This window comes from Coturnix japonica, chromosome 13, assembly GCF_054131305.1.
Source record: "Coturnix japonica strain WE chromosome 13, WE-NBRP24, whole genome shotgun sequence".
NCBI classification, from domain to species: domain Eukaryota; kingdom Metazoa; phylum Chordata; class Aves; order Galliformes; family Phasianidae; genus Coturnix; species Coturnix japonica.
In genome coordinates this window covers 14,973,199-15,000,907 of record NC_140675.1, presented here as the reverse complement: position 1 = coordinate 15,000,907, position 27,709 = coordinate 14,973,199, and the positions used below count along the sequence as shown (strand labels likewise).

At 38.5% G+C, this 27,709-nt stretch overlaps 1 protein-coding gene across 8 annotated transcripts; it reads right to left on the bottom strand.

Annotated features, from left to right (window-relative positions):
* Positions 1 to 318: 318 nt before the first annotated feature.
* KCTD5 (potassium channel tetramerization domain containing 5) lies at positions 319 to 27,708 on the bottom strand. 8 transcript variants are annotated; one of them, XM_085514130.1, is made up of 8 exons: positions 27,446 to 27,708; positions 22,360 to 22,468; positions 21,815 to 21,906; positions 20,962 to 21,057; positions 17,835 to 17,951; positions 14,036 to 14,161; positions 6,567 to 6,611; positions 319 to 1,522 (listed from the first exon to the last, which is right to left on the bottom strand). In XM_085514130.1, the coding sequence occupies exons 1-7, from the start codon at positions 27,686 to 27,688 to the stop codon at positions 6,582 to 6,584; spliced, it is 813 nt and encodes a 270-aa protein (XP_085370256.1). In that variant the 5' UTR covers positions 27,689 to 27,708; the 3' UTR covers positions 319 to 1,522; positions 6,567 to 6,581. The 8 variants fall into 8 exon arrangements, with proteins under 8 accessions (XP_085370256.1, XP_085370257.1, XP_015732056.1 ...); XM_085514128.1 differs by lacking the exons at positions 319 to 1,522; positions 6,567 to 6,611 and adding exons at positions 11,073 to 11,088; positions 12,859 to 12,980; XM_085514131.1 differs by lacking the exon at positions 17,835 to 17,951.
* Position 27,709: the final 1 nt, after the last annotated feature.

Genomic DNA, 27,709 nt, shown 5'->3' with positions numbered 1-27,709 from the left:
TACACAAAGTCATTAATTAAAACTTGACACTCTTCTTGGTTATATACCCATCCCAGAAGGGACAATTTCCTGCTACAATGATCAGTGACTGTATAAACACAAAGGAAAATACCTTAATTTCCCAGTGGATGTACTTCCAAATAAGCACGGCTTTTTCTGTAATCAAGTCTTTGAGGAAACAGAAAAGGATGTGCTGCTTTGAATGACTACAGAGAAATAAAACATTCTGTATTTAAATGAAGTGCTACACCAGGTGTATCAGCGACTGTTACTGTCAACCTTAGGGGATTTAGAAAAGAGAGATTTAAGACATCAGACTTTAAAAGGGAAAAACAGATTTATTTCATGCAGTTTACAATATGCTAGTGTTATGAAAAGGAGGTTAAAAAAATACCCACACACATTTTTAATCGTATCTTTGTTTTAAAAATGATGGCTAACTATACCAACTTCAAATGTCTTGGGAAGCCCTAGCAGATTTTTTATCCAGAGAAACCCCCTGGATTCAGTTTTTTGTCCATGTCTGTGCTAAGAGTTCTGGTCAATGCAAAGGCATTAAAACCAAATCAAAACTCAAACTTTGCTGCAGTAAGAACACTTTAGAGATAACAAATTGGCACAAAATAAAGTGTTATTGCTAATCCACTATCCAGGAAATAACATGTTGCAAGTATGGCCACTTGGATATTAACACAAACAGCTGATGCACAACTAATTGTGAGACAGGTGCTTTAAAACCAACAAAACCAACCTGCTGAATTGGGTACGTGGGCCTAGACAGAATGTAGGAAATAGATTCAGGGATTTTGTCACAGCTGGGCTCAGATGAGGCTCAGGACAGAAGCAGGCTGAGATAGTTTAGTTGCCATTTGGTACTTGTTCAGTTTGGTGATCTTGGTTCAGTTCCAGGCAGATAAGTTGGCAACGTTTTTCTTTTTTAACAGTGTCTTGGCACTTGCTTTTCTCCTAGCAAGAACGCGTGGGCCAACTTCAATTTGAGTAACGTTGTGCATGAGCTTTTGTAAAATCTTCCAAAGGAGCAAGAATCACGTACACGGGTATTTCAACTCTTACATTTCACATGGATCGGGCCTGGAAGTCTCAACAGGTTGGGTCAAGCCCTACGCTCAGCATTCCAAAGCAAGGAGAACTAGCAGAACCTTCTCCTGCCCCAGCTCCCACCAAAGGATCAAAATAATTCTCAATAAATTGTTTTAATTATCGTAATTATTAATAAACAACATCCTGAAGAGAACCCTGGAAAGAACCCAGAAGGCTCTGTTTGCAGCAGTATTTATTTACTGAACTTTTCAGAAGTTTATACCTTGGTAGATCTTGCAACAGTGAAGGACAGCTAAGCTGCAATGAAATATTCAGCATCAATTTCCTGGCACAGAGTCTTCCTCAAAGTCTCTCTGTTGGCAGTTCTGTTCACAACAGCTGTTAGATTTCAACATGGGCAATAATAAAGTGGTGGGCAAATGTGCTGTCATCTCTACTGTACTCCTTACCAAGAGGGATACTGAAATTCCAAACAAGATACGAATGCAATTATATCTGCAATTGGTTACATCTGCAATTTCTAAAAACGATTTTAGAGTCTGAGTTAGAAAAAAAAACTAGCTGCTTTTTAGAAATTATTTATGTCTCTAGAACCTCAAATTAGCCCTGGACAGTATTTTAGCCCTTAGGATTTCCGCAGTGAAAATGAAAAGAGTTCCTTCTTTCACGCAAACCGAACAATAAAATAAGACCTATTTAGCCCTTTGAAGCCTCAGTCCTGTAAGAAGCCTTTAAAGACAGCTCCTGATTGTTGTGAGCCAAAAGAACGAACAATTATATTACACTGAGTCCAGGCAGCTTTCTACATTTCTTTTTCAAACTGAATATTCATCCTATTTTAAGAATCAATAATCCTACTCACAAACCCAGGTAAAATCCTGAGATTGTCCTTAAAGCTGCAAATAACTGCAGTCTAAAGAATAGTGAAGCAAACAGGCAGCTTCCTATATATATCTCAAAATGGCTGTGTTAGGAAAGACACTTCACCAGAGACCCCTGGAAGTTTTAATCCCACTGTCCTGAGATAACAGGTACTGCTAAAGGCAAAACAAAATCCCATCTCTGTTACAAGGGCCCCAACTTTCAGGGCTGATTGAAGAAGTTAATTCAAAAAATTCAACAGAGATTGTTGATGCTGAAAGAGAGATTAAAATAGGAGAATGACGCTTTCTTGTTTTATTGCATTTTAAGGGAACAAAATGCCGAGTTTCATCTCCAGACTCTCTTTTTTTCCCTTGGCTTTGATCCCCAAGAAAAGCCCAGTTCTTAGCAGTTCTCCCAGTACATCTCAATGAATGCATTCCAGCCTACCTGAACAACTGGACAACACACATTATAATGCATTCCTACACAACTGCATTCACTCACACATTTTTGCATTCTAAGTTCATTTTTATAATACTAATGAAACAGCAATTTGTCAATGATATGAGTTGTGTTACCGCTCAAGAAGAGACTGAAACTTCCAGCATCCTCAACAGATGTTCATGGAATGCAGTGTTCTGCTCTGAGAATCAGCTTTCTGAAAATATCATCATCCCACTCAACAGACCTGCTCCCTGAGCAAGTGCCTTTTCTTTTGTTTAATCTGTTAGAATTTATTTTTCTCCTAAAAAAAAAAAAGTCCCACTCTCTGAGAAAGAGGAGATTGAATCAAGTTCTGGTATCTCCAGGAAATAATCCCTGTTTCTCATCAGTCATAATTGCATTGAAACACTGCTGGAAATTGGAGCTATGCAACTACTGCCTTAATAAAGTCCGAAGAGAAAAAGCTGGATGGATATCCTGAGCTCAGTTTCTTCAAGAATATGTTTTACTAATGCTCAGGTGGGAAGATGAAACAGTTCCCAGAAACTGTTATCAGGACTAGAAGCCTACTGAATCTGAAAAAACAAAACCAACAACGTTTTCCAGATGTTCCAAGTATATGATTCTGAAGACTGAAAGTTCAGTAGGTGACCAGGCCTGTGACACACGTCTCTGTGGGATAACAAACTGCAGTTATCCATAATCCTTAGAAACTCCACAGTAAGTAAGAGAAAATTCCAGGTAAACTTTTGCTAAAAAAACCTCAGTTTCACACACACTGTGGGACCTGCTGAGTCAGAACATACTTTTGGACAGTTCCATTCACAACTTCGCAGCCTCAGAACGACTTGTTTGTCACAGATAAACTCTGATTCAGTTGTTGCCTGAAGAAACTCAAAAGTGTTTGACATAAAAATCAGTCATCTCCAATATTAAAAAAAAACAAACAGCCTGTTTCCTATCTTAAATAAAGGAATACAGTAAGTACGGACTTCTTGGTTCTACAACAAGAAATCCATCATGCAATAAAAGTCTCTAAGAAACGCCTCTAAAAATCCACTATGATCTACTGAAGTGACCTCCTTCTCCATGAGCAACATAGCAAACCATCGTCCTGAATATTCACAGAGTGAAAGTGTGGGAAGTTAAATCTTCCACAGAACTTAAATTTCATGAGAGGTTACCTTATCTAACTGTATATGTTTCATACCTCTCCCTTCCTACTTTCTTCCTTCATCAATCTCTCCATGCTCAAAACCCTAAATCCTAACTTGAAATACTGTTTTAATGTAAAGAGAGAGAAGCTGGGAAAAATCCAGAGCTCACCTCATGCTTTTTTTTTTTTTTTTTTTCAAAACAGCTTTTCAAATACAAGCTCAGCATCAGTTTTACATAGTCATGAACAGCTGGCTTAAGTGAATACACCTCAAAAGACAGAAAAGAAACAAAGGACGCCAGCTTAAATGACGTCCGTCCATTACCTCATCCTGCAAGATGTTTATGTATGAAAAATGTGATGTAGATTGGACTCCAATGCAAAAAAAAAAAAAAAAAAAATGCCCCCTACTGTAGCTAACTGTATTTGGAATTACAAGAGTCAAATAAAAACCTTCTTTAGGGATTGATTCTTAATGCCTTGAAAAAGGCGCATGATTGCACTTCCATCTATCTGAAAGCCTCAGATGTTCACAAAAGAAATCAACAGCAAGAACAGGAAAGTAGATAGTTCAGGTGTTTTCAAGCAATAGCACATACAAAATAATTTACAAGGTACCTGCCTTTTTTTTTTTTTTTTTCTTTTTTTTTTTGCTTAAAATCTCCATGAGGTATTGGAAACAAAGTGCAAAATGATTAACCACCACTTTTCCCAAATTTGCTACAACAGGGATAGAATGTAAACTGGAGAGCAGGTAATCTCAACGTAAAAGCATGTTTTAAAACTGAAAAAAAAAAAATCCAGTGAAAAAACATACTTGGGAAAAAATAAACAACCCTTTTCCGTACTCTTGAGTTTGTTCGACTGGCTCAGTTTGTTACTTATGTTTTGCTGCTGCCGCTCTTGAAGATCTCACCTTGTGAAATAAAATACTCTGTCTTTTGAGAGTTAAATAAGAGACAATGGAAGTGCAGATTTAGAAGGATTATTATGCAGATATTTTGGGCATTAGAATATATGTGCGCCAATGCCACATTGCTCTGCAAAGCTCATCAAGAAAACCTGGTCGGCTGCAATTCCATGAGCTGGGGAGCTCAGAGAATATGGTGGAGTCATGCTGTTTAAAAACACAGTGACTACTGCAGCAGAGGAAATGCTTTAATATGTAGATAACACAGACAATATTTAGGCTTATTTTCAGATACACAAGATAATCTGTTACTATTTATGGGAACCTTGGGTGCTAAATTTAAGCTGATAAAATATGGGTGCCTAAAAAAGTATAAAAGTATAAACATTTTCCCCTACACAATTACATTTTTAGTAAATTCAATTCAGTTTGAACATCTTTAAAAAAGACAAACATTGTATGTGTTGTTGTGGAGGGGCCAGCAGCTTTCAGTGCAGACCACATCCAAGTGGCAAAATGCATTACAAACCCTTTCAAGCATTAGATGCATGGACAAAACGTTTAGCTCATTGTTTAACCAGCTTAGTAGAAATTTTTTTGTTTTTGTTTTTTTACAAATTCTGCCAAACTTCTATCAATGTATATTAACTCTTTTTTGGTTGTTTTTGTTTTCTTTTTTTTTTTTTTTAGAAAAAAAAAGGGTAGGCCTTAGGTGCTTGATAATCAGGCATTCATGTAAAGGATTACCTAGAGTACACGCATAAGTCCTGAAGTTACTGAGAATTAAAACAAATGCCTTTAGAATTCAAAGTGATTTTATAACTCTTCAAAACTCCCTTCCACTGCTTTCAGCTACATGTGTCAATGAAGCTGAGTTTTATACTGTCAATATCATTAAGTGTTTTAAAGACGTGAAAGATTTTTCTCAAAACATAGTGTACTAAAAAGCTCCAGTCTTGTGTATTAGCCTTCATCCAGGACACAAACCAATCAAGCTGAACCAGATGTCTTCAAAGTGTTCTTTAACTGCATAGTTGCAACAGTACAGAAAGATTGATTATGGTTATCTTGAATGTCTGATTTTTCAATATTTCAAGAAGTTTTTCAATTGCACAAGCTCGTGTTCATGCTCAATGTTGATTTTTATCCCAGTCACATGGACAGGGATCTAGGACCAGCCAGCCCAACTTCCATAACCTCCAGCTCTTGAAAAATCTCTACCATAATCCACTGTTATCAATACTTACAGGAATTTTAGAAGTACAAGCACAAATATGAATACTAACATCTCAAAAGAAATAAAATTTTCTGTTGTTCATCATAAGTGAATTTCGATTCCCCTTCCAAACATCTGTCTAAGACTGGAGCGTGACTTTTACAGGAGGAGACTGTTTTGTCAGAAGGAACATCAAGAGTGACTCAGATGAAGGCCATTTTCTCTGAGTATAGTCTTCCCTTTGGGTATTAACGTACGCTATAAACCCAGTCAATATATACAAACCTTCCTTTGAAGAAAACCTTTGTTGTGTAACTTTTTACGTGCTAGTTTCAGTTGATCTCCTAGGCTGTTCTTACCTAATAGAATATGTTGCAGTGCCATAAGGAATGTGCAGTGTGAGACAGTCAGCTGGGGCTGTCACTGATGCTGTCACTGATTCTGAAACAATATAGGCCCAAATATTTTCATTTGTGGGCTGTAATGTGTGTGTGTGTGTGTGTGTGTGTGTGTAGCACCAATTCCATTGTCTTTTAAATGTTTACAATTATTAGTAGGAAAATCTCTGCTAACTGATCAACATTGGGTCATCCAGCACCAAGCATTAAGTGCTACATGTCTCAGAGGAAAATATGAGTGCGTGGTTATTTCTTTTCAGATGGCCAGTGTTGGATAGCCCATAAGAGAGTACAACCATGCACTACAACCAAAACTTAAAACACACTCCCACACCATCTATTCCCATTAAGTAATCTTACAACGCGTTAAGCCAGTTGACACCAGCTTATAGGCAAAAATGGTTGAACCCAGATCAACAGAAAATTGTCTAAATCAGATTTTTTTTGTCTTTTGCAGCCAAGCCTCTTCAATGTGACAACTCACTGCATCTTGGAATAAACAAGAAAAAACTTCACCCTCCAATACTGTCTTCACATCCTGGATCCTCGTTCTTGCAAAATCTGTAAGAGGCAAATAAAAATTCTATAAATGAAAATGTATGTAGTGTCATTCCTCAAGTATGGAGGACAAAGAACAACATAATGACTACTACAGATAACTGACATCAATTTTTTAAGAAGCTGGTTCAAAGACCTTCCTGAAGCCTGTGCTTTAAGACTGAAAAAAAAAGGAAGATTAATACATACCATATTTACTGTCAAACATTGTGAAAACACATGCACATCACTGCTAGTAACAGAGTCTAATTAATATAGCCAAAGCTTAAGGGTTGGGAGATGTAAGAAGTAAACCATTTCAGCCTCACTGTTGTTCTAAATTTACTTAGGTGTTGTATGGTAAATGAACTCAGATACTTCATTGAAAATGAGGATGCAATCTTAATTTTTTCCCACTATTGAAAAACGTCCTTAACTCTTGAAAGCTTCGGCTGCAAACTGCATCCTCTGAAAACATGAATTAGCAATTCAAAACGTGCACGAAGGACAGAGTGAGTGAGATGATGCAGACAGCTTCCAAAGACTAAGGGTACAAGTTGACAAGAATCTAATCTACATTTGAAACAGATGCCCAGACTTGATGTTTTGCATGAACTACATGTCACCAACTAGATTTCTTCATAGATGCTTACTATGCTGCTCAGAAACACAAAGCTCATCAGTTGGATTGACCAGCTATAGGAAAATAAATCCTACTTTATGACAACAATTTTAATATATTTTCACATGAATATTGTTTGCTTCTGCAATTTCTCACAAGTTGGTTAAGCATTCTAGGCCACAGGAAAACTGCTTCTGTAGAGACAGGACGTGGCACACTGCCATCTCACACATTACTTTGTCCATCATTATCCTCTGAATGATCCAAGACAAGGAATTGAGAAGCACTGCAGCTTTTGACCTCATGAGCAGGAATGAATTTCTCACAAATTCCAGTTGTTACTACAGAAGTGAGATTAAAATGATTATTTTTTTTTTTCCTAAAAGCAGTTGGTTTGTTTAATATTCACTTTAAAAGGTGCATATTAAATTCACGGGCTGAAGTCTTTTTTTCCTTTTCTATTTTGATTCTCTTCAGCACCTCCAGTGAAGGATCCAAATCTTAGTATTGATTCCAGGCAAGAACATTTCTCACAGTGCTACTCTAACCTGAGTGGCAAACAGGAGTAACCAGGTCAGCTCTGAGGCTGCCTAGTTCCACAGGGGAGCCTTCAAGCAAAGGCAGAACCAGTCATGTCTGAGGTAAAAAAAAAACCCTACTAAATAAAGCTTCAAATGTACTGAGGACAAATAAGAGCATTCATCCAGAAATTAAACTATCTCTAACAATCTCCCTTTTCTCTTAATTCTTGTCTGTTTTCTAAGTACTGGGAATGGCTCTTGATTGCAAACGCTGAAAGAAAGCAAAGGCACAGCATGGGAAACAGCATGGCTGTCTTTGATATACAGTTTCTTTCCATGATGATTTGAGTTTAATGCCATATTATAACAAATATCATGCCAATAACTGAGAAACACATTCCACCCCAAACAATTCACAGAATCTGACAACTCACACAATCTTTGTGCCTGTTGGGTAAAAACTGGCAACCACTTAACACAGCATGCCAACTCCATATATTGTTTCAGATGAAAGAGTCCAGGTATTTGGTTCCTTTTAAATATTGTTTGAATGTTGAGAATTGAACAAACCAGCCTCTATCAGTCATCAAGCCCAATTTGCCTTTTTCACAGTGTCTACAGTCATAGAATCACAGAATCATTTGAGTCTGAAGAAACCCTAAATGATTATCTAGACCAATTCCCCAGTCAAGCAGGGTCTTGTTCTGCTTTGCACAACTCCATGGGGACTTTTCTTTTAGGACCGGAGTTCATAAAGGCCCCCCCACCACTCGTTCAGAGACAGTTTGATGTTCACTTCAAAATTAAAAAACAAGTTTATTTTTTAACTCCATTTTATCACTTGCTCACTGAAATCCATGCAGTGTCTTACTTTGTGGTTACAAAAATCTGTTTCATTTGCAAGTCAGACAGTATTATTTCATTAGGAAAACAGATGACAATGCAGGATCTTCGATACATTTCCATACAGGAAGATGCTCCTGATGGACTTTGATATGTTTTAGTGCAAACAGAGCCTATTTCAGGAGGAAGAATTTACTGTGTGTACTAAACAAAAAGCATTTCACACTGAACTGTAGGGAAGATACAAGTGTGTTCTGCAAAGAAGAGAGAAGCCTTGAAAATTGCTCAGTAGCTACTAAAAAGACATTCAAATGGGATTAGACAGAGAAAACAAAAGTCACTGATACCTATGTGATGCAGTGACCTGTACGTAGGCTTAAAGCCAAAAAAATTAAAAAATAAAATAAAAAGCTAACTGCAAGCTGGGGAAATGTATCAGGAGTTAATTGGATATATGCTTATTACTTAATCTCTTTCCTTAAGTATTCACAGTGGATTGTAGCTAAGAAGCCCACACAGTGCATAATAGTCTGATGCAGCAATTCTAGCCAGCGAGGCCAAAAACATGGCTGAAACAAACACCAGTGCAGTTAGAAAACATTACTGCATCTACTCACTTTATGAGTACATTAATGTCCCATCTAAAATACAACATTTGACTTCATTCTTTCCTTAAAGAATACTCTGACATTTAATGGAGTTAGAACTACTTTTTGTGAACTTCAAGAACACATACAGTAAGATAAAGATAAGCCAGATCTGGCTGTTCAACTTGGCACAGTTGGTTGAGACAATAAATCCAAAATCAAGTAGAAAATTCCATCAGATCAGGCAATATTTTAATATGCTTTGCTTCATGCTTTTCTGGTAACCCCTATTTTTATTCAAGAGAAAGTGATTTCTGATCAGCAGGCTCTCAAGAGAGAGGTGTTCCATCCACCTCTGTTTAGCAGCTGGGTGAAGGAGGATCTTCTATAGTCACGGCACAGTGATTTTGTCCAAAGAAGGAAAGAAATTTGAACTGAATTTGAATTTCAATTATCAAGAATTCTACCAAAATTGGTCTTACTTACTAATTGCTCAAAGGATGACTGACTCCATTCTGCAATTTGAATTTCCTCCTTTTCTCCTGAAAATAAGATGTCGATGAGGTGGTGGCTATCTGGGCAAGAACGCTGAGAGAAGACACCTCAACAACAGTAGAGGTAACTAACATTTGAAAATGACTTAGAAGATCTGCCACAACTGCTGGTCGCTAGGACTGAGGGGTATTTCTGGAGCAGAAAGTTTTCATGTAAGGACGTGATCTATTACCTAAACTTGCACTGATAATGCTCCTTTGTCTTTACTCTTCAAACCTCATGTACTCAGAATATTCCTACTTTTCATGCTTCTGCTCTGTTTTTTCTCCCGGTGATCTCAGCAATGCTGAATAAACTCAGTTTCTAAGGGTCTGAATGTGACAGCTTCTGAGATAAGTAGAACGCAAGACCCATTTCCTCCCACTCAGAATGGATCTGCTGCAGATGGAGTAGCATCTTAAGAGATTTTCTGTCTCCTGGGTAGCTTAAAAATCCAGCATTCCATCAAAAAGATCCAGCAATTCCATCAAAAGACCAATTTATTTTCTTTCAATAAAGCTTCATATTTGATCCATTCCTTGCAGCCATTTTGTAAGAATAAGATCTTTTGCCAAGCCCACCTCAGCAGTGTTTCCTGTCAGCGTCAGGTAAGATAATAATCACAGGCAGAGACTGATTTGGGTTGGAAGAGACCTTACAGATCACCTAGTTACAACTCGCTGTAACGTAGCTTCCTCCTCATCTGTGCAAAAACAACATTTCAGAAACACTTCTGTGCAACTTCTATGTTGTTCCAGCAGCGACTTGTTAAGCACCTCTATCTTCAGCAAGACATCAAATTACAGTGAGAAGGAACTAATCCCTCTGTGTGTGACAAAGATAACAGTACATTAAGATCACATAATCTGTTTGTATTTGCTAAGTCTTGATTCAAAAACAGTAAGTTTCAAAATTACCAGATATTTTGACTATGCTGTACTTCAGTTAAGTTTGTGAGCATACTGCCAGATCAGGTGTTCACTGTAAACTTACTCTGTAAATTTGTATCAGATGCTCCTACACACACAGAGTAATTGACAGAAAAGATGTCAAGACCAATTCTGGCCCTAGAGCATTTTCCCATATGGTCTACATGAGGCACTTCTTCTCTTAGCGTACCTTTAAAGGATATCATCATACTACAGCTGTTAACAGCCACATTCATTGTCAAAGAGCCAACATACAGAACAGGTATTCTGCTTCTGCTAACCAGGCCACAACTATAATCACAAACAAATACACCACTAGGACCAGCCAAAGGATAGCACTACTAGGGACAGGAATTGGTGGGGCAGAAAAGCATCTGGGTAAAATCCTACGGCAGCCAGTGCTCACCGTGACATTTACACTTAATCTGAGTCATTCATATCGTAATCCGTTTCTTCATCTTCACTCTGAGTGGCATGCAGCATGCAGCAAGTATAGAGAAAGGAAAGGAAAAGAAAAGATTGCAAGTGAGTCAGAGCTGCAACAAAGTACAGTCCACTTAGACTTGAAGCATTGGACAATGGCACTAATTTACTTTTATTTGGGACCCCCACTCTTCTTAAGAAAGCATGGGAGCAGACTATTTCAAGCAGGAACACTATGGATTTCATGAAAACGTTCTCTCCCAAATGTCCTTAAATCAGCAGACAGAAGTCAAAAGTGCCACACAATGTAATAACAGGGACCTTAAGGACATAGAAAATTTAAATAATCCAAAGTTGGTACCTTAGCTTCCCCACAGACAGGGAAGGTTAGCACTTGAAAATCAAATGTTGGATATAGATGATATGACCAAAGCCTGTTCATTACAGGTACATAAACTGAAAGAGCAAAGTAACTGTGGGAACACAGGCTATCTTCCAGTAGTGTCATAGCTACCTGTAAAGACCACTGAAACAATTTATGTCACTGTTCCAAATGGGGTTATATTCCCTCTCTCAGCCATATTAGAAGGCTGCAAAAGAATCAACTGCTGACAGAACTAAGAAAAGCAGGTGCTTAAATACACCCCAAGATGGACATCTTGCTGCCTGTTACATAGTTTTGTTGGTCATTTTTGTTTTTTACTGCAATTTGACCAGGCAATTTTTTCCTTAAAAATGCCAATCATGGCATTTTTCATGCTAAAATTACTCCTCTGTGGAAAATACACACTACAGGACTGATCATTTTTGCACTTCCTAACCACTAGTGCTTCATAGCACAGCAAATTTTCAATTATCTTTCTACACATTACATCAACAAAACAATGCATTATGCTTTATACATGCTGGAGGTTCACCAACATGTAGTTAAGTGGAGTACAGGTTTGAGAGATAGTAAAGTCTGCATAGAACGCTCATGGCGAGTGTGGTGGAATCACATGTTTCAAGATTTTAATTTCTAATGTTTCTCTGTTCCAACCCATCTATGCAAGCTGTTTTCCATCAAACAACTCTAAGAAGGGATGAGGTGACACTGGATTACACATAGTATCGGATATGCTTTTTCTATTTTGAAAGTTCACTACTGTTAATTAAAATCAAAGTGCGTGTCACAAGACATTACGTACTGGTGCTTTTTTGCTTTAATTAGGAGGTCTTTCTCATAGTTTCTAAACATCAGCCTCAGGATGTGATTCGCCTCACTCTGTATATATCACTGGATACCCTAATTTCAATCATATGAACTTCCCAAGGACCAACTCAGCCACTACTGAACAGACCATAGACTGGAAGTTTAAAGCTGACTAAGCAGGGAGCTACTGAGACAACAGCTCCCAAGGACCAGTCCAAATTTCTCCACAACACAGTCAGAAACCTCCCAACCAAAAAGGAATTCCTCCCCTCAAGCCCTGATAAAACATCCAGCTGTAAGATATATAGCATAAAAATAAATAAAAAAGATTATTCAAGTATTGCCATTTACTGCTAGCAACAGTTCAACTCTTCCAGGACAAAAGGAGTGACTATTTAGATCTTCAAATAAAAATGAGCAATAATTCTCATACCAAGAAGTATTTAAACAGAGAAGTCTAAGATTTAGCATCTCTCAGAGCTACTAATTGTACAGCAGTTGTTCTGTGCCCTGAACAAGTTTATCTATTCAGGTGTTGACAGTTTGGTTTGATGATATTTTCTACTATGTGAAGGATGTGATGCAACTCTGGCAACTTCTGAAGCTCCCTGAGTACGTACCACAAATTCTTAGGAAGATGTACATCAGGTTCAAGAATTCCACTTTTCATTCCAGGCACATATCCCAGCCCTAAACTACTGCCACACTCCTCCTTGCCGACTCTTTTTTTTCCTGAAGCATTCTGACAAAAGCAGAACTTGATTATGTTAATCCCTCTTTGGAAGTTTTATCTCAACAGAGAGAAAATAGTAGAAATCAATAATTTCACTAAATATATACTTTTAAAATGTACTTTTAAAATGTAATTTGCAAAAATGTCTCCACATATGTAGCAGCAAAACAAAGTTACACAGCACAGAAAGTAGAGAGGTTCAGCCTATTTGGGGTCACAATGCCAAAGATCCAGATTGCTTTTCAGCATTATTTCAAGATTTATTTACTTAAAGGTGATTCTTAGAAAAGCAATCAGCGATATTTTACCATCTCCCATTTAAACACACCACATGAAAAGTTTTCACGCCAACTACAGAAGTACTCTGTTTATCCATAGTCATTCTCTCTTACAAAGCAACTGCACCATGATAAAAAACAGTCCAATATGCACAGAATAACACACGTCCATTCTTCTTACTGCCTTCTTACATTCAGTTGCACCTTTACATTTTATCTTTGTACAAACTCGGAAAGACAATTGATGAAAATGCCTGGATATTGTGCCCACTGCAATCTTTTTATACAACTAGTTATAAAAAGGAAGGAGAGCTGGAGGGAAACATGTAAATAAGCTATCAACTATCTTTATTTTTTAATGTACTGCACCATTACTCAAAGATGCCACATTAAAATTCCCATTCGTGATTGTAAGATTTCTTCAGTTGAGCTCAAGCAAGAAGAATATTTTTCAACTGAGACACTGAAAGAATGAGGAATTATTCAAATGCATAAGAAAAAAAAAAAGCAGATTCTCAGCTGTAAACAGCAAATATCTGTTAGTACTCAAAAAACAGGACAGGCATCAGGAACAGTACAGCTATTCCATTGAAAGAAGCTATCTGGTGTAACAGATACTGTGCCATTTACACTCTCTTGTACAACCAACAGGGAACCACTACTTCCTTGAAGGAGGGAAAAAAAGTTAAGTAAAGAATGGCTCATAAGAAAGGTATGCCTTGCATTACTCGGCAAAGCCTATGCTATGCTGACACCATCTCTTTTCTCCAATATATAGTAACTTACCTTTGCTTTTTCACTGGGTTCACTGGTTGTGCCATAGGGAGTGTTATGCAATTCCTTTGAGACAACACACAGAAATTCAGCCTGATCTTCATTGCCATAGTTATAGGAAGAACCGATACTGACCAGCTGAAAGATGAAAGAAAGAATCACTTGCATTTCTATGTAAAACAAACCCCACAACTTTGCATTCCTCACTGTTCACACTGATGGCTGTGCCTGAAGCATTAAATCTCCATTTCAATGCAAATACATTTTGATGTTGACAAATACACTGACACTCTGATGGTAAGATAAACATAGCTTTTCTTTTTAAACATTTACAGAATTAATGGCTCACAATTATGATTTTATTGTCAAACAAAAGGCTACAGAGTCAGGCCAGAGGAAGAGCAGCCCGTTCCCTGTTCCTCTTATTTAATGGAAACCTTCCCATCCTCCAAAGTTAATTTTTAAAAACTTATATATTGTGTCTTAACCGGCACAATTTAGCACATAAAAGGCTGCATGCAGGAAGCACTTTAGCCAGGAAGAATAACTACCACTTCACTTATAGAACAACAGCACTTCTACTAAAACACCTTCTGAGTGGACAGCATCAAAATTTGTCCCTGATTGGAAAACAGAAAGATACAGCATGTTGGGACACTACGATTAACGTCTGAAATCCATGTGCATGGCTGCAAGGAAGTGATTTTAGGAAGGACTACAGGTGGAAGCAGTGTATAATGAAATGATTTATAAGCTTCTGCAAGTTTTGATATTGAATGATGAATTACAATTTACTGAGAATGAGGGATATGCTAAACATCAGTATTACCTCATATACAATATGTTTATCAAATAGCATAAGAATCATAGAATCACAAGGTTGGAAAGGACCTACAAGATCATCCAGTCCAACCATCCTCCCATCACCATTGCTACCACAAGCCACCAAACCATATCTTGTAGCTCCTCATCCAGATGGCCCTCAAACATTTATATAAGTTTCATATACCTTGTCTTACCTTACACACAGTACACCTGCCTAGTACTCAAAGCTTTACACAGCCTGCCTTTCCCAGCCAGAATCAATTCTGATGAAGCTGATTCATTTTTTCAAAAAGACTTATTTCAAAGCCATGACAAGGTAATGTGTGGTGCTATAATTACTTACACAGATCAAGCACCTAAAAATCAAACTGTTTCAGAAACACTGCAATACCATTACCAAAACTATACTACATCTACCTGCCAAACCACCACAGACATGTAATAAGGCTGCCCTATTCCTCAGACTCCATTATATAGGAGTGGGGCAGACTCCATTATATAGGAGCTAGGAACAGCCCCACAGAAAAGGCTTGACTTGTTTTTTTCTTTTTTAGATGAACAACATTTGAAAAACTGTGGTTATTTGTCTAAAAACAAATGTATCTCCATCAGTCTGGCAGGGTACCACAGAGAATAACACTGAACTTAAGGCATGCTTAAGGCATGATTCCCCTAACAAAGTGAAAGGCAGACCATGGTTAAAAGCAGTTTCCACCTCAGGAGAAAATAAAGCCTAATTGTAATTTTAAGGAGAGAGAGGAGATAGATATTCAGCTGTTCCAGCACTCTGCTAAGACAAACAAGCAAGAGCATCCACAGACTGACAAAGCCAGTATCCAGAAAAGCATCAGACAGCATCTCTGCAGAATGAAACAACTTGTGAGGCCCAGGCAGTTGGATCTAAGCCTGTTGAAGTGGTATAGAGTTTGGTCTATGAATTATGTATCAATTAAATACTACATAATACAAGTAGGGCAACTACTTCAATTATTGTTGAATCTTAAACAGTATGTTCAAGTCACTTGCAGATCAGAACACATTCAAAAAGCTGGGTACATGTTTAAATAAATCCATAAATAATTAACTTGTGATGAAGAGAAATGTGAAGTATAATATTTAAGTATATGACTTCATCATGTAGTGAATTTTTTCTTCTAGCAAAATGGCAAGAACTTGATATCAGATAAGCTATGACAACAGCTGAAATGATCCCATCAGAAGAAGTTACTACTTATTGACACACAACAGTAATAAACAATCTCTGTGACAGACATGATAAAAGATGCAAACATCACCCAAATCTTCAGTCCTGATTCAACCAGGCTGACAGTTCCTCAGTTGATAGCTACTTAAATTCCCATTAATGCTTCATAATTCAAATTAGATGACCTTTTACATGTAAGTCTCTTATGGAGATGTGGCAGACTGACTGCTCATTAGCTAGATGAACAATATTGAGGTTGTTCAGTGCAATAGATCTAAATGATTTTTTGCCATTCTTAAATAGCTGGTGCATTTAAAAACAAAGTTTGTTTTGCAATATTAAAGACAAGTGCTTCAAAACTCCAGTTTGCTATACTCTTAAAAAACAGTTCCTTATGTCTTCAACTAATACCTATTTTTTACTTTGAGCTCTCCACAGCATGAACATATGAATAATGTCATGCTGCCTACACTCTACACATCCTTAGCAATACATCATATTTCCTACTCAGTTCTGGAAAGCCTGCAAACTTAGTGCATTAATTCCACATTCCAAAAGTTACCTGTGCAACTCTAAGAAATAGATATTGCATGATACCTTAAAAGTAGATTCCTGAATACACCCAGGCAGCAGTCCAGGTTTGAAATGAAAAATTGCAAGGCCAAGTGACCATGTAATAGGCAAGGTCCTGCTCATAACTCATTTCACAGCCATATTATCTTATGATGTTATGCTAATCTTTTAGACTGACTAACCATATATATATACGTATTGCACTGATTAAAAATTCTGTAGAACACCAGGTCCTCAAATCAATTCACATAACACTCTGAAACAAAGCATAGCTATGTAAAGAGCTGGGATCTGCCTCCAGTGCTACTGGCCAGCAAAACAAATCCCTCCCCAACTCCAGAACACCGGGAAGTAGCACAGTGATTAAAAAAGCAGTGACCTGAGAATAAGGAGAGAGGGAAGGATGAGACAGCCTAAAAAGTAAATGAGACACTGTCGCTATTCATTAGGTTCTCAAAAATCTTTCCCAAGGGGGGAAAAAAAAAGAAAAAGAAAGAAAAAATCAAACCAAACCTAAAAAATCCCAAGATATTCCTCCTTCCCAACACAAGCTTTAAAACAAACCACTGGTTTTGTTGGTCTCTCCATGTTTATTACTTCTGAAAAAGTATGTTAATTGTTGTTCCAGTTTGAATATATTTCATCCACCTAATAACCAGTCATGTTTGGAGTTACCACAAATAGAAGACTCGGAACTCAAAAGGTAACTCATTATTATGCAGATGAAATATAGTCGGCTTGGAAGAATGACTAACATACAAAAGTATGCCCCTGTCTGAAATCAGCAAACTCAAAGCTCTATTTACAAGGCTCCTGATTTCGAACTGCACAACTTTTACTTAACAAGTACAGGTCAAATCAGTTAACTTTGGAGGAAGATTTGAGGGAAAAAAGTTACCTATTGAGAAGATAAGAATTCTTCTTAAGAAAAACCTTCATTTAACTGAAGTCTGAATAAACATTTGTTTAAAACAAAACAAAACAAAAAAACAAACAAAAAACCACCAAAAACAAACAAACAAAAAAACCCAATATGAACATTGATAATGTGCAATGAAAGACTGTGAATATAAATAAAAGCCAGTCACAAACACATACAAACTGCTATGTGTTGGACACCCAGGAATAAAGTGGAATTATTTGAAAGCAGCAGAAACGCAAGAAGGCCAAGCAAATCGGTGTGAGGGCAAAAGGAACAGCGTGACACACCTCACTGCAGCATTTCTGGAAGCATCTCTCTTCCCCTTTCACTTCCCGTGACACTATCAGCAGATACTCTGACTGCTGGGCCCGGCCACAGCCATACTGGGAACCTATACTGACAAGCTGAAATAACCAATCAGAGCAAAACACAAAAAGAAACCTTTGTAAAGCTGCAGCACATACCATTATCCAAATCATACAAATAACAGATGAACTCAAATGTGTAGGTAACATTTACTTGTCCCTAGAACAGGCTGCAATTTTAGTTTTAACTTACTAAAAAGTAATGGAAGCAGTCACAAAGACATCCATAATTTCAAGGGAAGTTAAAAGAGTTACTAATCAGAAACCAGAAAACTCCTCATATCATTGTGATGTAACCAACTGTACCAAAAAACCAAAGCAAAGTTTGGCATATTATGAAAATGAGAGCATTATTTTCCTGCCATTCATTCCAAATGCAGAAAGTAACACAGATGTAATACTGAAAGGTGTTATGTAAAGTGATATACCCAGCCTGGGAACGAAAGGGCTTCATCTCGTTCAGGAGCTGTTAAACAAAATACAGCTAAGGAAACACAAAGTCAACTAGAGGGGAAAAATTTAAAAAGTTGAGCATTTCAAAATGGCTTCAGAAGAGTTGATTTACAGAACAACAAAGCAAAGAACTATTATGTAAAAAATTGTCTTTTTCTCATTAAAGTCACTGCTGTGAACTGTGCCTGCAGCTGTCAGATGTCTGAAAATTCACAAGTTTGTAGCAATCTCTGCACAATTTCACAATTCATTATAAAAATTATTTTATCTTAATACATGGCAATTCCTAACCCATTTAATTCAAAGTGAAGGGCCACTGAGAAAGATGAGAGCTCCCAATTGAGCGTGAGGAACTAGCGACTAACTGCCCATTCACAGTAAGCAGAAGATCATCACTGATTAGAACATTTATGAACAGCAAGTTTATTTTTATCCTCTTATGCTCTGTGAATACCTTTGAAGGCAGCAGATAAATACTGTATTTTTCCTACAGAGAACCTATTGACGATGGCATTTTGGTGACAGACTCAGGCTACATTAAATATTAAAGTTTACATGACTGATGCTGCTGCTGCCTTTGTAAGCAGCAGTTCTGTACGGCCTGAAGTTTCTCATTATGCAGTAACGCCAAAGTGTTTGTTTTCTGATTGCCTGAAGATGTAATGCTGGAAGCTAAAAATAATCTACAGACTAACACGCTACAAATCACCAAAGTGGGGCAGCACAATTACCAGGGGTTGTTTTTGGAATTCAGCTGATAAATCATTGCAGATTTCTAGCACTGCTCATTTATATTCCTTGGAAAAGTGCATGGGTGCATCTTCATAAGTGCACCAAAAGTTTAACACATTCCACTCCTATTTAATTATCACATCTAATGGTATTTTAAGAAGAAATTTTTAAATGTTAGGGGAAAAAAATATTCTTTATCAGTATCAACCACTAAAACACATTACATCATGTGCAGAACACAAGGAGTCTCAACCCTCAGGCATTTTTCCTTTGAGAAAGCTGATGATCTCCCTTCCATGAATGATACCTATGGAGCGTGGCAGGTGCCATCCCACAGAGTGCTTCCAAAGGAAGCACGCTGTTGAGCAACAGATATTTATTTAGGGAAAAAAAAAAATAAAAAATTTACAGTGTCTTCAAATCTTAATAATGTAAGTACTTGGACTATACAAAGTACTGCAATCATGTTTTAAGTGAAAGATGTCCACTAAAAGCAGGTCTGCAATGGAACCAAAAGAGAGAATGGCGTGGTCTGAAGTAAGGAGAAACTGAATAATAAGGGAATGTACAGCTATTGTGGCTGTCTTCTTCAAACTATGTGTCTGAGAGAGAGCAATGTGGGGGAAAAGCAAAGTAGGAAGAAAGCTGGATGAAACAAGGATGTAATGTTCAAGAAAACAACTAGAATTTTCTCAAAATGTAAATTCTGAAATTATAATGGTTCTTTCTGCAGCTGCACTGCTAAAACAATATTTCAAAATACAATATTCCCAAAGAACGTTGATTTTAAGATAGCTAAAAGATTTAGCAGCAATTCATCTGTTGTAAGAATATCTGTTTTTTAGTGAAAGACTGTTTCCTGTGACAGAGAAGAATATCTAAAAAGCATTATCAATGCACTGGTCAAAAACTAGTCCCATGGATTTAGTTAGTAAGAGCTTTTTTCACTGATTCAAATGAATCCTCCAATACTTGAGCTGGAGAACTGAAGAAGAAGCTTTCTTTGTGCTGGTTTAATTTATTTGATAATGGCTTTCTCTGTGATATAAGAGACTTGCACATTTTATAGAACACAATCAAAACATTCTTTTTTGAGGTTTGTGCATTGCAGCCTTAAAATGATCTTTTGTTGTGTTATTCAGAGGAGACTGCATGGGATAAAAAGTTTGTTTATTCCAATCTCTCCTACAGTTGGCACCAGATACTGAGAAACATGGTGGCTGAGCACCTGTGTCTCACACCACAATCATTGTTCCAGCACAGTTTAGATAGTCTGGTAGTTCAGGAAAGTGAACGTTGAAGAGACCATCTACGCAGTTCATTCACAGAGATTATCTCAATTAACGGAAAAATCTTTTCCTTTTACATTGTATTCTTCAATGTACATACGATGCTACTTTTATGCAAAGCAAAGAAGGAAAACAAGTAGCTCCCACCTATCCAGCCTCACAGCTGCAGAGATTTATCAGACCTTTATCTGATGAACCACTGTTTGGATCTGAGAAACATTTATCTCCCAAGCCCATCTCTTCTACCAAGAACTCTTCATATCTGATCTACCATTTCTAAAAACTTTCTCATCTTTTTTTTTTCATTTTATTCACCATCCAAACGTTGCTGTGCAGATACCAAAGAGTTACATTTCAAACATGATGTACAAGTTTTTACTGAAAGCCAGATCCATTTCACTCTGACAAATAAGAATATAAACACAGAACTTCAATTTAACTGGGCATCTTTTTATCAATCCAATTTCTGATAATGAGTGCACTTAAAAAGATGCATATAATTGACTTTCTACTTCTCCTTCATATAACTACATTTTCCGAAGACTCTGTAACTACATCTTACATATTTCTGTTACCTGTTCAAATTTCCAACCATCAGACATTGTGGAGACCATTTGAGTGAGTTCCTCTTCCTGGCACTGCAACACCCTGTACACGTGTTTGACTGGCACCTTTAGAAAGAAATATATGATGCTTAATACAGCATGGAATTCACTGTCTTTGTGAGTTTTCCCCCTTATTCTTTAGATTTAGAAAGCAACAGTTTTGGGTCTGGTTGACCCAACTTCAATAGAAGTAGGGAAATAAGAAATTTGTAATGTCTTCATGAAGACACCATCAGGGAAGGCCAGAAAAGCATTGTTAAAGAACAAGCACAAATCTTTTCTTTACCCAATCATTTCAATGTCATATTCACTTTTACGAAGAAACACTCAAGGATGATTTGGCAAGATCTTTACAACTACAGAGTACCACAAACGAAGAAGGTAACTTTGCTACAAAAAGTTTAAGTTGAGAGCTAAATAACATCTGTATGTATGCTGTATAAACATGCAGCTACAGCATATTTAGACAATATCACCACAGTCGAAGTAAGTAAATATATATGGAAAAACTGAGTTTTTTTCTCAAATAACTATTTCCAAGCATATTTTGCTAATTATATTCTACCACTACTAGACTTTTTTTAACATGCTTTTTAGTTTTTGAACAAGAACCAGAACCCTCTGGCTGTTGTAAATATACTAGCAGCTATTAAAGACTTAGAATATTAGTCTTTGGATGCTAATGGCTCCAGTTTGGCCAATGAGGGGGACAGACACCCAGCATCTTACTGGGAGAATGCGCAGTTAAAGGAAAAAATAAAGAGAACCACCCATTATTTGATATCAAACAAATAACGAAAAGCACACTGATAAACAGCCTTACCTGTGAGATTTTGCTGTCTCTTTCTCTTATTTTGTCCTTTACCAGTTTTATTAGTGATGTGATATTGTAGAATTCAGCCTCTTCCAGTACACCTAGAATCAGAACATTTTTTGAAAAGACTATGTAACCAAATGCTCCAGGTCAAAATCACCAACCAGTTCTTAATATCATCTTCTACACAGCTATGGAAAACAATTCATTTTCCCTTAGGGTTGGTAAGGGAAGTTACATCTTCTAAAACTCATTTGACATTTGCTTGAAGAAGACTAAAAACTATTTCACAGAGTCATAAGAAGCATCTCCCTTCACAGCTGAATTTCTAGGCTGAGTTTCTGAGGATGGGAGCTGCGACTCCAGGAATCACTCAAAAAGCTCTAACAACAACATACTGTAATTGTACAATACCAATCAGCTTTGTCTGCAACAGACTGAAATGCTGCACAATGTTAATTCATCATCTACCTTTAAGTTATTTTTGTTGACTTTCAAAGCAGTAAAAATAACAACAAAATGACGAGAGATCAAGAGATTTAGTAACATCCTACCTTCCTCAGCTAGGTCCTTGTTAATAACCAGCTTCCCATGTCTGAGATAGTTCAGCACTGGCCCAAAGTAGGTCGGGTCTCTGTCTATTAAATAGGCACCTGTTTCATCCTATTTTCAAAACAAAGAAAGAAAGAAAGAAACAAGACAGCTAAAAAAGCACAATGATTTGAATGCCCAAGCAGGAATTGCAAGCTAATACACAGCATGGTATCTGAATAGCAAGCAGGTTCTCAGACATAGCCATATCACTTCAAACCAGGTTTGTTTTAGACATTAAATGAAATTCAGCAATTTAGTTGTAAATATATCTGATCAGTTACTCAACTCAAACTGTGTAACAGGCAACTTCTTTTGTATGACCAACTGCCCCCACCCCTTGTTACCAATGATAAAAACATCAGAGCATTGGTGCCACGGGCGAACACTGAAAACTAAGGTTACAATCAGCACAGGAACTATCATTTTGGTTGGAATTCTGAAGTATCAGAACAAAGACTACCTTACAGAGAGGTTCAAATACCAGCTATCTTTTTTCATCACCATTTTGATCTAAAATCTTTTGTTTCTGCCTTAGCTCAGAGGCTCCCTCACACAGACAAAGGCATACAGCAACCTCCAACTGATGCTCAGCTCAGTGAATTGAACACTGGATCTTATAAAGAACTCAGGAGCATTTCCTGCACAGCTGATACCTTTGTCAAAGAATCAAAGGAATAAAACTTTTGTTTCCTTTATAATTCAGTTTGTGTGAACAGTTGTGAGCAATGCAGTATTGATGTACTTCAACAGCCAGATGTCTAAACTGAAGGAGCTTGATAAAAGGATTGCCTAACTGATATGCTGGGCCTTTTTGTCAACAGATCACTATAAATATTAGGTCTTTCGTAGCTAATCTTTTCCTTAAAAAAAAAAAAAAATATATATATATATAAATAAAATATATATATATATATATATATATATATATATATATATATATTCAGGCACATGGATTTCTTTCTGGAAGGATGTGCTTGTCTCATCAGGGTCAGCAGAAAGGCCAGACCACAGCCTGAATTGAATTATATATATTACCAACTAATTCCCCACAAGAAAGCACCATTACTTGAGAGGAACTAAGCGAGGATATTGTATAATTTAAATCAAACGATCTCTAACCCCATTTAACATTGCTCCCAACAATTGCATGAATGCACAAATTGAATCGTTAGGAATCCATGCCCGGCTCAGTGCCTCCACTGAGGTCAAAATAAGGCTGATGACTTCTCAAACACTTTTCCCGAATGGACACTGTTAGAAACCACAGGATCAAACTCTTTGCTCAACACTTTGAGCTCCAACATGTTTATCTAAAACACTGGCATCATTTATATACACCAAGTGAGCAGAATTTCTGCTGATGGCAGGAATATGCACAGAAACACAATTATATTTGGCACTGAGGCAGGATTTAGGAACAGCTGCCTCCCTTACCCTCCTGTGGTATTTAGATCTTCGTTTGGATGCCCTGAACATCTCTCTTCTCTAACTACGTGGCCTAAAACACTGAAAAACTGTTGATGGCCAGTACTAACCCAAACTACATTAATATCACAACACACTCACCTAACTGACTAACCAGAAATATACTGGCAAAATAAAGTTCATCTTAACTATATCTTAGAATAATGACTATAATTAAGAAGCTTTTCTTGCACTGATTATTTAGTGCTGACAGCTAAGAATGCGCTGCCAAGAAGATTTTGGTTCATCTAAAACATCCAGCGCTTCCATAACTGTCTATCTCAGTACTATTATTCTTAACTTGAGAAAGGTTTTAAACATCAAGCACAAATACAGTTGCCAAAATCTTTTTAGGAAAGGTTGATGATATTCTCACTTAGGGAGAAGTTTAATGAATGATAAAAGAGTTTATAAAAGATAAACTGGAAAGCCAAGCTGTAAAACTTACCATACAAACATGTTCACCAACGAACCGCAATTTAAACACTTCTGAAAACAAATCCTATTATGAACATTGGATATGACCACTACCATTCACTCATTTGCTGAGATGAATCTCAAACAGTTTTAAATACAATGAAACTTATCACACCTTGAGACATGAAGGGAGAGGAATAACATGAAATCACGGAACTGATTTCTTTCAACATCAGTTTCGCCACAGGGAGCACAGAGGTCAATCTTCCCTGTGCTGCAACCAGAAGCACACCCAGCAGCAGCCTGCAGGCTGCCAAGCCTTGCTCCACCTTAGAACCTGCAGGTGGTTGGAAGGCAAACACGCTGCCTTTCCCAGAGCCTTTTCAGTAAAAATGAAGGAGCTGTTATGATGCACGTAGTTAAATAACAAACAAAAGTGTTGGTGTGCAAACTGTGATAGAGGCAATCAGTCCCTAGGTATGCAGCTGGTTTGGATGAAGCATAATCTACAGACTATTTCAGCTTTCTATTCTCATTTCTAGTAAACTCATAGTGTTAACGTGTAACCACTCACTACAGCAACATGGCTGATGTACGCCATACACCTTATGTTTAGGCAGAAGCACCTTGACTACTCATTTGTGGGTTTGCTTAAAGATCCATTCTCACCGGGGATGAGCATTTCTTATGGTCTCCTCTAAAGTTACCGAAGTGCACCCCAGACAAACTCCTCACACAGCAGACAGCATGATGTACTGCTAAAGCTGCAATTCTCATAGTGCCTTCTAGCAGTGGGCTCTCAGTTTTGATTGCTGCCTTGCTGGCTCACCACTTAGGCTTCTCCCTGCCCCACCTCTCCCTGTTCCCATCTGGAGACACTGACAAGTCTGTCCAGGATGGGTGTAACAGCCACCAGCCTACAGACAAGCCCACATTCACATTCTCCTATGCTGACGTTTCCGAAGTTCAGAATAAGGGGTTTAAAGCCTTTGTGATCTTCAGGAAGAAAACACAACAGGACCAAACCCAGGGAATCCTGGGTCAAAGATCAGTTCTGGTGCTCTGAAGGTTAAGAGGACATTATTAGCTGCACTAGGAACTGTGAAGGAACTGCTGTTTACAAGTGCAAAATCGCATTGCATAGCTGTAATTGGAAGACAGGCACTACTTAGTTAAGTAACCTTAGGGACTCTAAAGACTTCTGCACTCATCGTCATTGTGGGTTCTGCAGAAAACAGACTGAATGAAGTGAAAATCAGTAACAACTGAACAGATGTTCAAGACAACGGGGCACAAAACTGACAAGTGCACTGAACAGACTGCAGTGAAAGCTTAATCACTAAATACGTGGCTTTATGTACAGCCAGTTGAAGTCAACTGGGCTCAAAAGCCCTGAGAATGCAACTCTGAATAAGACCACTTTCTCCCAATACAAATTCTTCCAAACAACTTTCCCCACACCTACAGCCTACACAATCATTTCTTAATGATGACTATTTCCGCCACGATTTCAACTAAAAACCCCACTAAGATTTAGTCTTAAGTACAAGATGCACTGAACAAGCTCTGCATGAAACAGGCTTAGTTACTTTGGTATGGAAAGTGCACCTTAATGCCACATTCTCATCTTACATTGCAGTTCCACTGCGCGTCCGTCCCTGTTTCATACCAAGCAGCTGAAGGGCCGTCACATGGATTCATGTCTCACTGAAAGACCTGAAATACGCAAGAACTGCACAGACAGAAGGTTTGGATGATCATCTCCAAACATCTATTGAGATATCAGCGCTTTGGTGATAATGCTTGTGGAAGATGACTGATTGCACCAGGGGATGAAGTGAAAGAAGCCAAATGCCTTAAATGGAGCTGAAGCAATCGATCTACAAATAAATGCACCTATTATCCCTCTGAACACATCAAGAGAAGGCAAACAGCCTTTCTTCTTTTTTTCTTGTTTGCAGTGGATCAACTGGAAAAGGTTAGTGTAATTAAGGCACCTTAATTATTAAGAACGCCTTATTTTTTATTTAAGAAACCTCAGAAGAAAGCTTCCCCATCTCCCAAGTGAAAGCAGCTTCCGAGCTATCAGCAAACCAGCCGCAACTCCTCGTTTATTGAGGTCAATTTAAGCTAAACCTCCCAAAACTAAACAAAGAAAACACAAAAACCCTCCTCACAACACCACACTGGAAGGTATTTCCCTTTCTTTAGCTCTGGAATGCTATTCAGAGTCTGCTCTGCATTTTCTCAAGCATTTAAACACCCTTTGTTAGGTGTGACAAAAAGAACCAGCAGAACAAAAGTTCTGATATCAAATGCCCAGTCCTGGGAGTCGCCTTTTGCTCATCACACTCCCACATCTGATCCAGCACTTCATGTGAATGCTTTACACCCAAACCTCATCAGCAGTGCTTTCCCTACTAACTGTGAGTCCAAAGGAGTGCAGGGATAATCAGCATCACCCCATTCCCAGTCTGTACAGCCCACGTAACATGATTTGACCAGTTTCCAAAACACAGAACATTACGCCTAGATATGAAAGGTTATTTTTCCCACTTGCTGAATTCCAGGTTCGCAGAGTTTTCCTTTAGACTAAAAGAAGGATGATTTATGTTAGATGTGAGGAGGAAATCCTTCACCCAGAGGTGCTATAAGCACCACAATCTCAGAGGGGCCCGAGGCCACGGAGGAGCCCGAGCAGCCCGAGCTGTGGGGCAGGCAGCACACGGGGTGGGGCTGTGAGATCCCCTCCAACCCAATCCCTTCTAGAAACAGAACAATTCGAGGGAGAAAAAAAAAAGGCCATTTCGATTTGGTTATTGAAATGGAACTGGAGAACGATGACAGTGCAGAAACAGAACGATACTGGTGTAGGAAGACGCTCCATGGAAGCGCTACAGCTAAACCCGGTCAGCGTCGACATGGAAATGAAGGCACAAACGATCCTTCTGCGCTATTTATAAGGCGCTACTCAAGAACCCGCGGAGCTCACGAGCCATCAACCCCCGGCAATTAAACTTCCTCGAAGCGCTGGGACTCGCTAAACGCTGCCCTTTAGGAGCTGCCCTTTAGGAGCTGCCCCCGCCGTTCCCCGGCACAGCGCTGGGCCGCGACGGCCTCAACCTCCACGGGGGGCCCGGAGCGCCCACGGAGCCGCTCTCTTACCTTGTCCGAGTCCAGGTCGGGGTCGGCCTGGCAGAGACGGAAGAGGAAGGACTTGGGGTCCCTGCAGAGCGTCTGCCGGGTGGTCAGGAAGCAGGTGCCCCCCACGTTCAGCCTCACCCACTTGCCCGGTACGGCTCCGGGGGGCGGCGCCGAGCTGCACCGGCGGCAGGGCCCGCCCGGGCCTCCCAGGCCGAGGCCGCCGATCGGGGCGACCGGGAAATCGCAGTGATTCTCCGCCGCCATCCTCGCCGCCGGAAGAGTCCG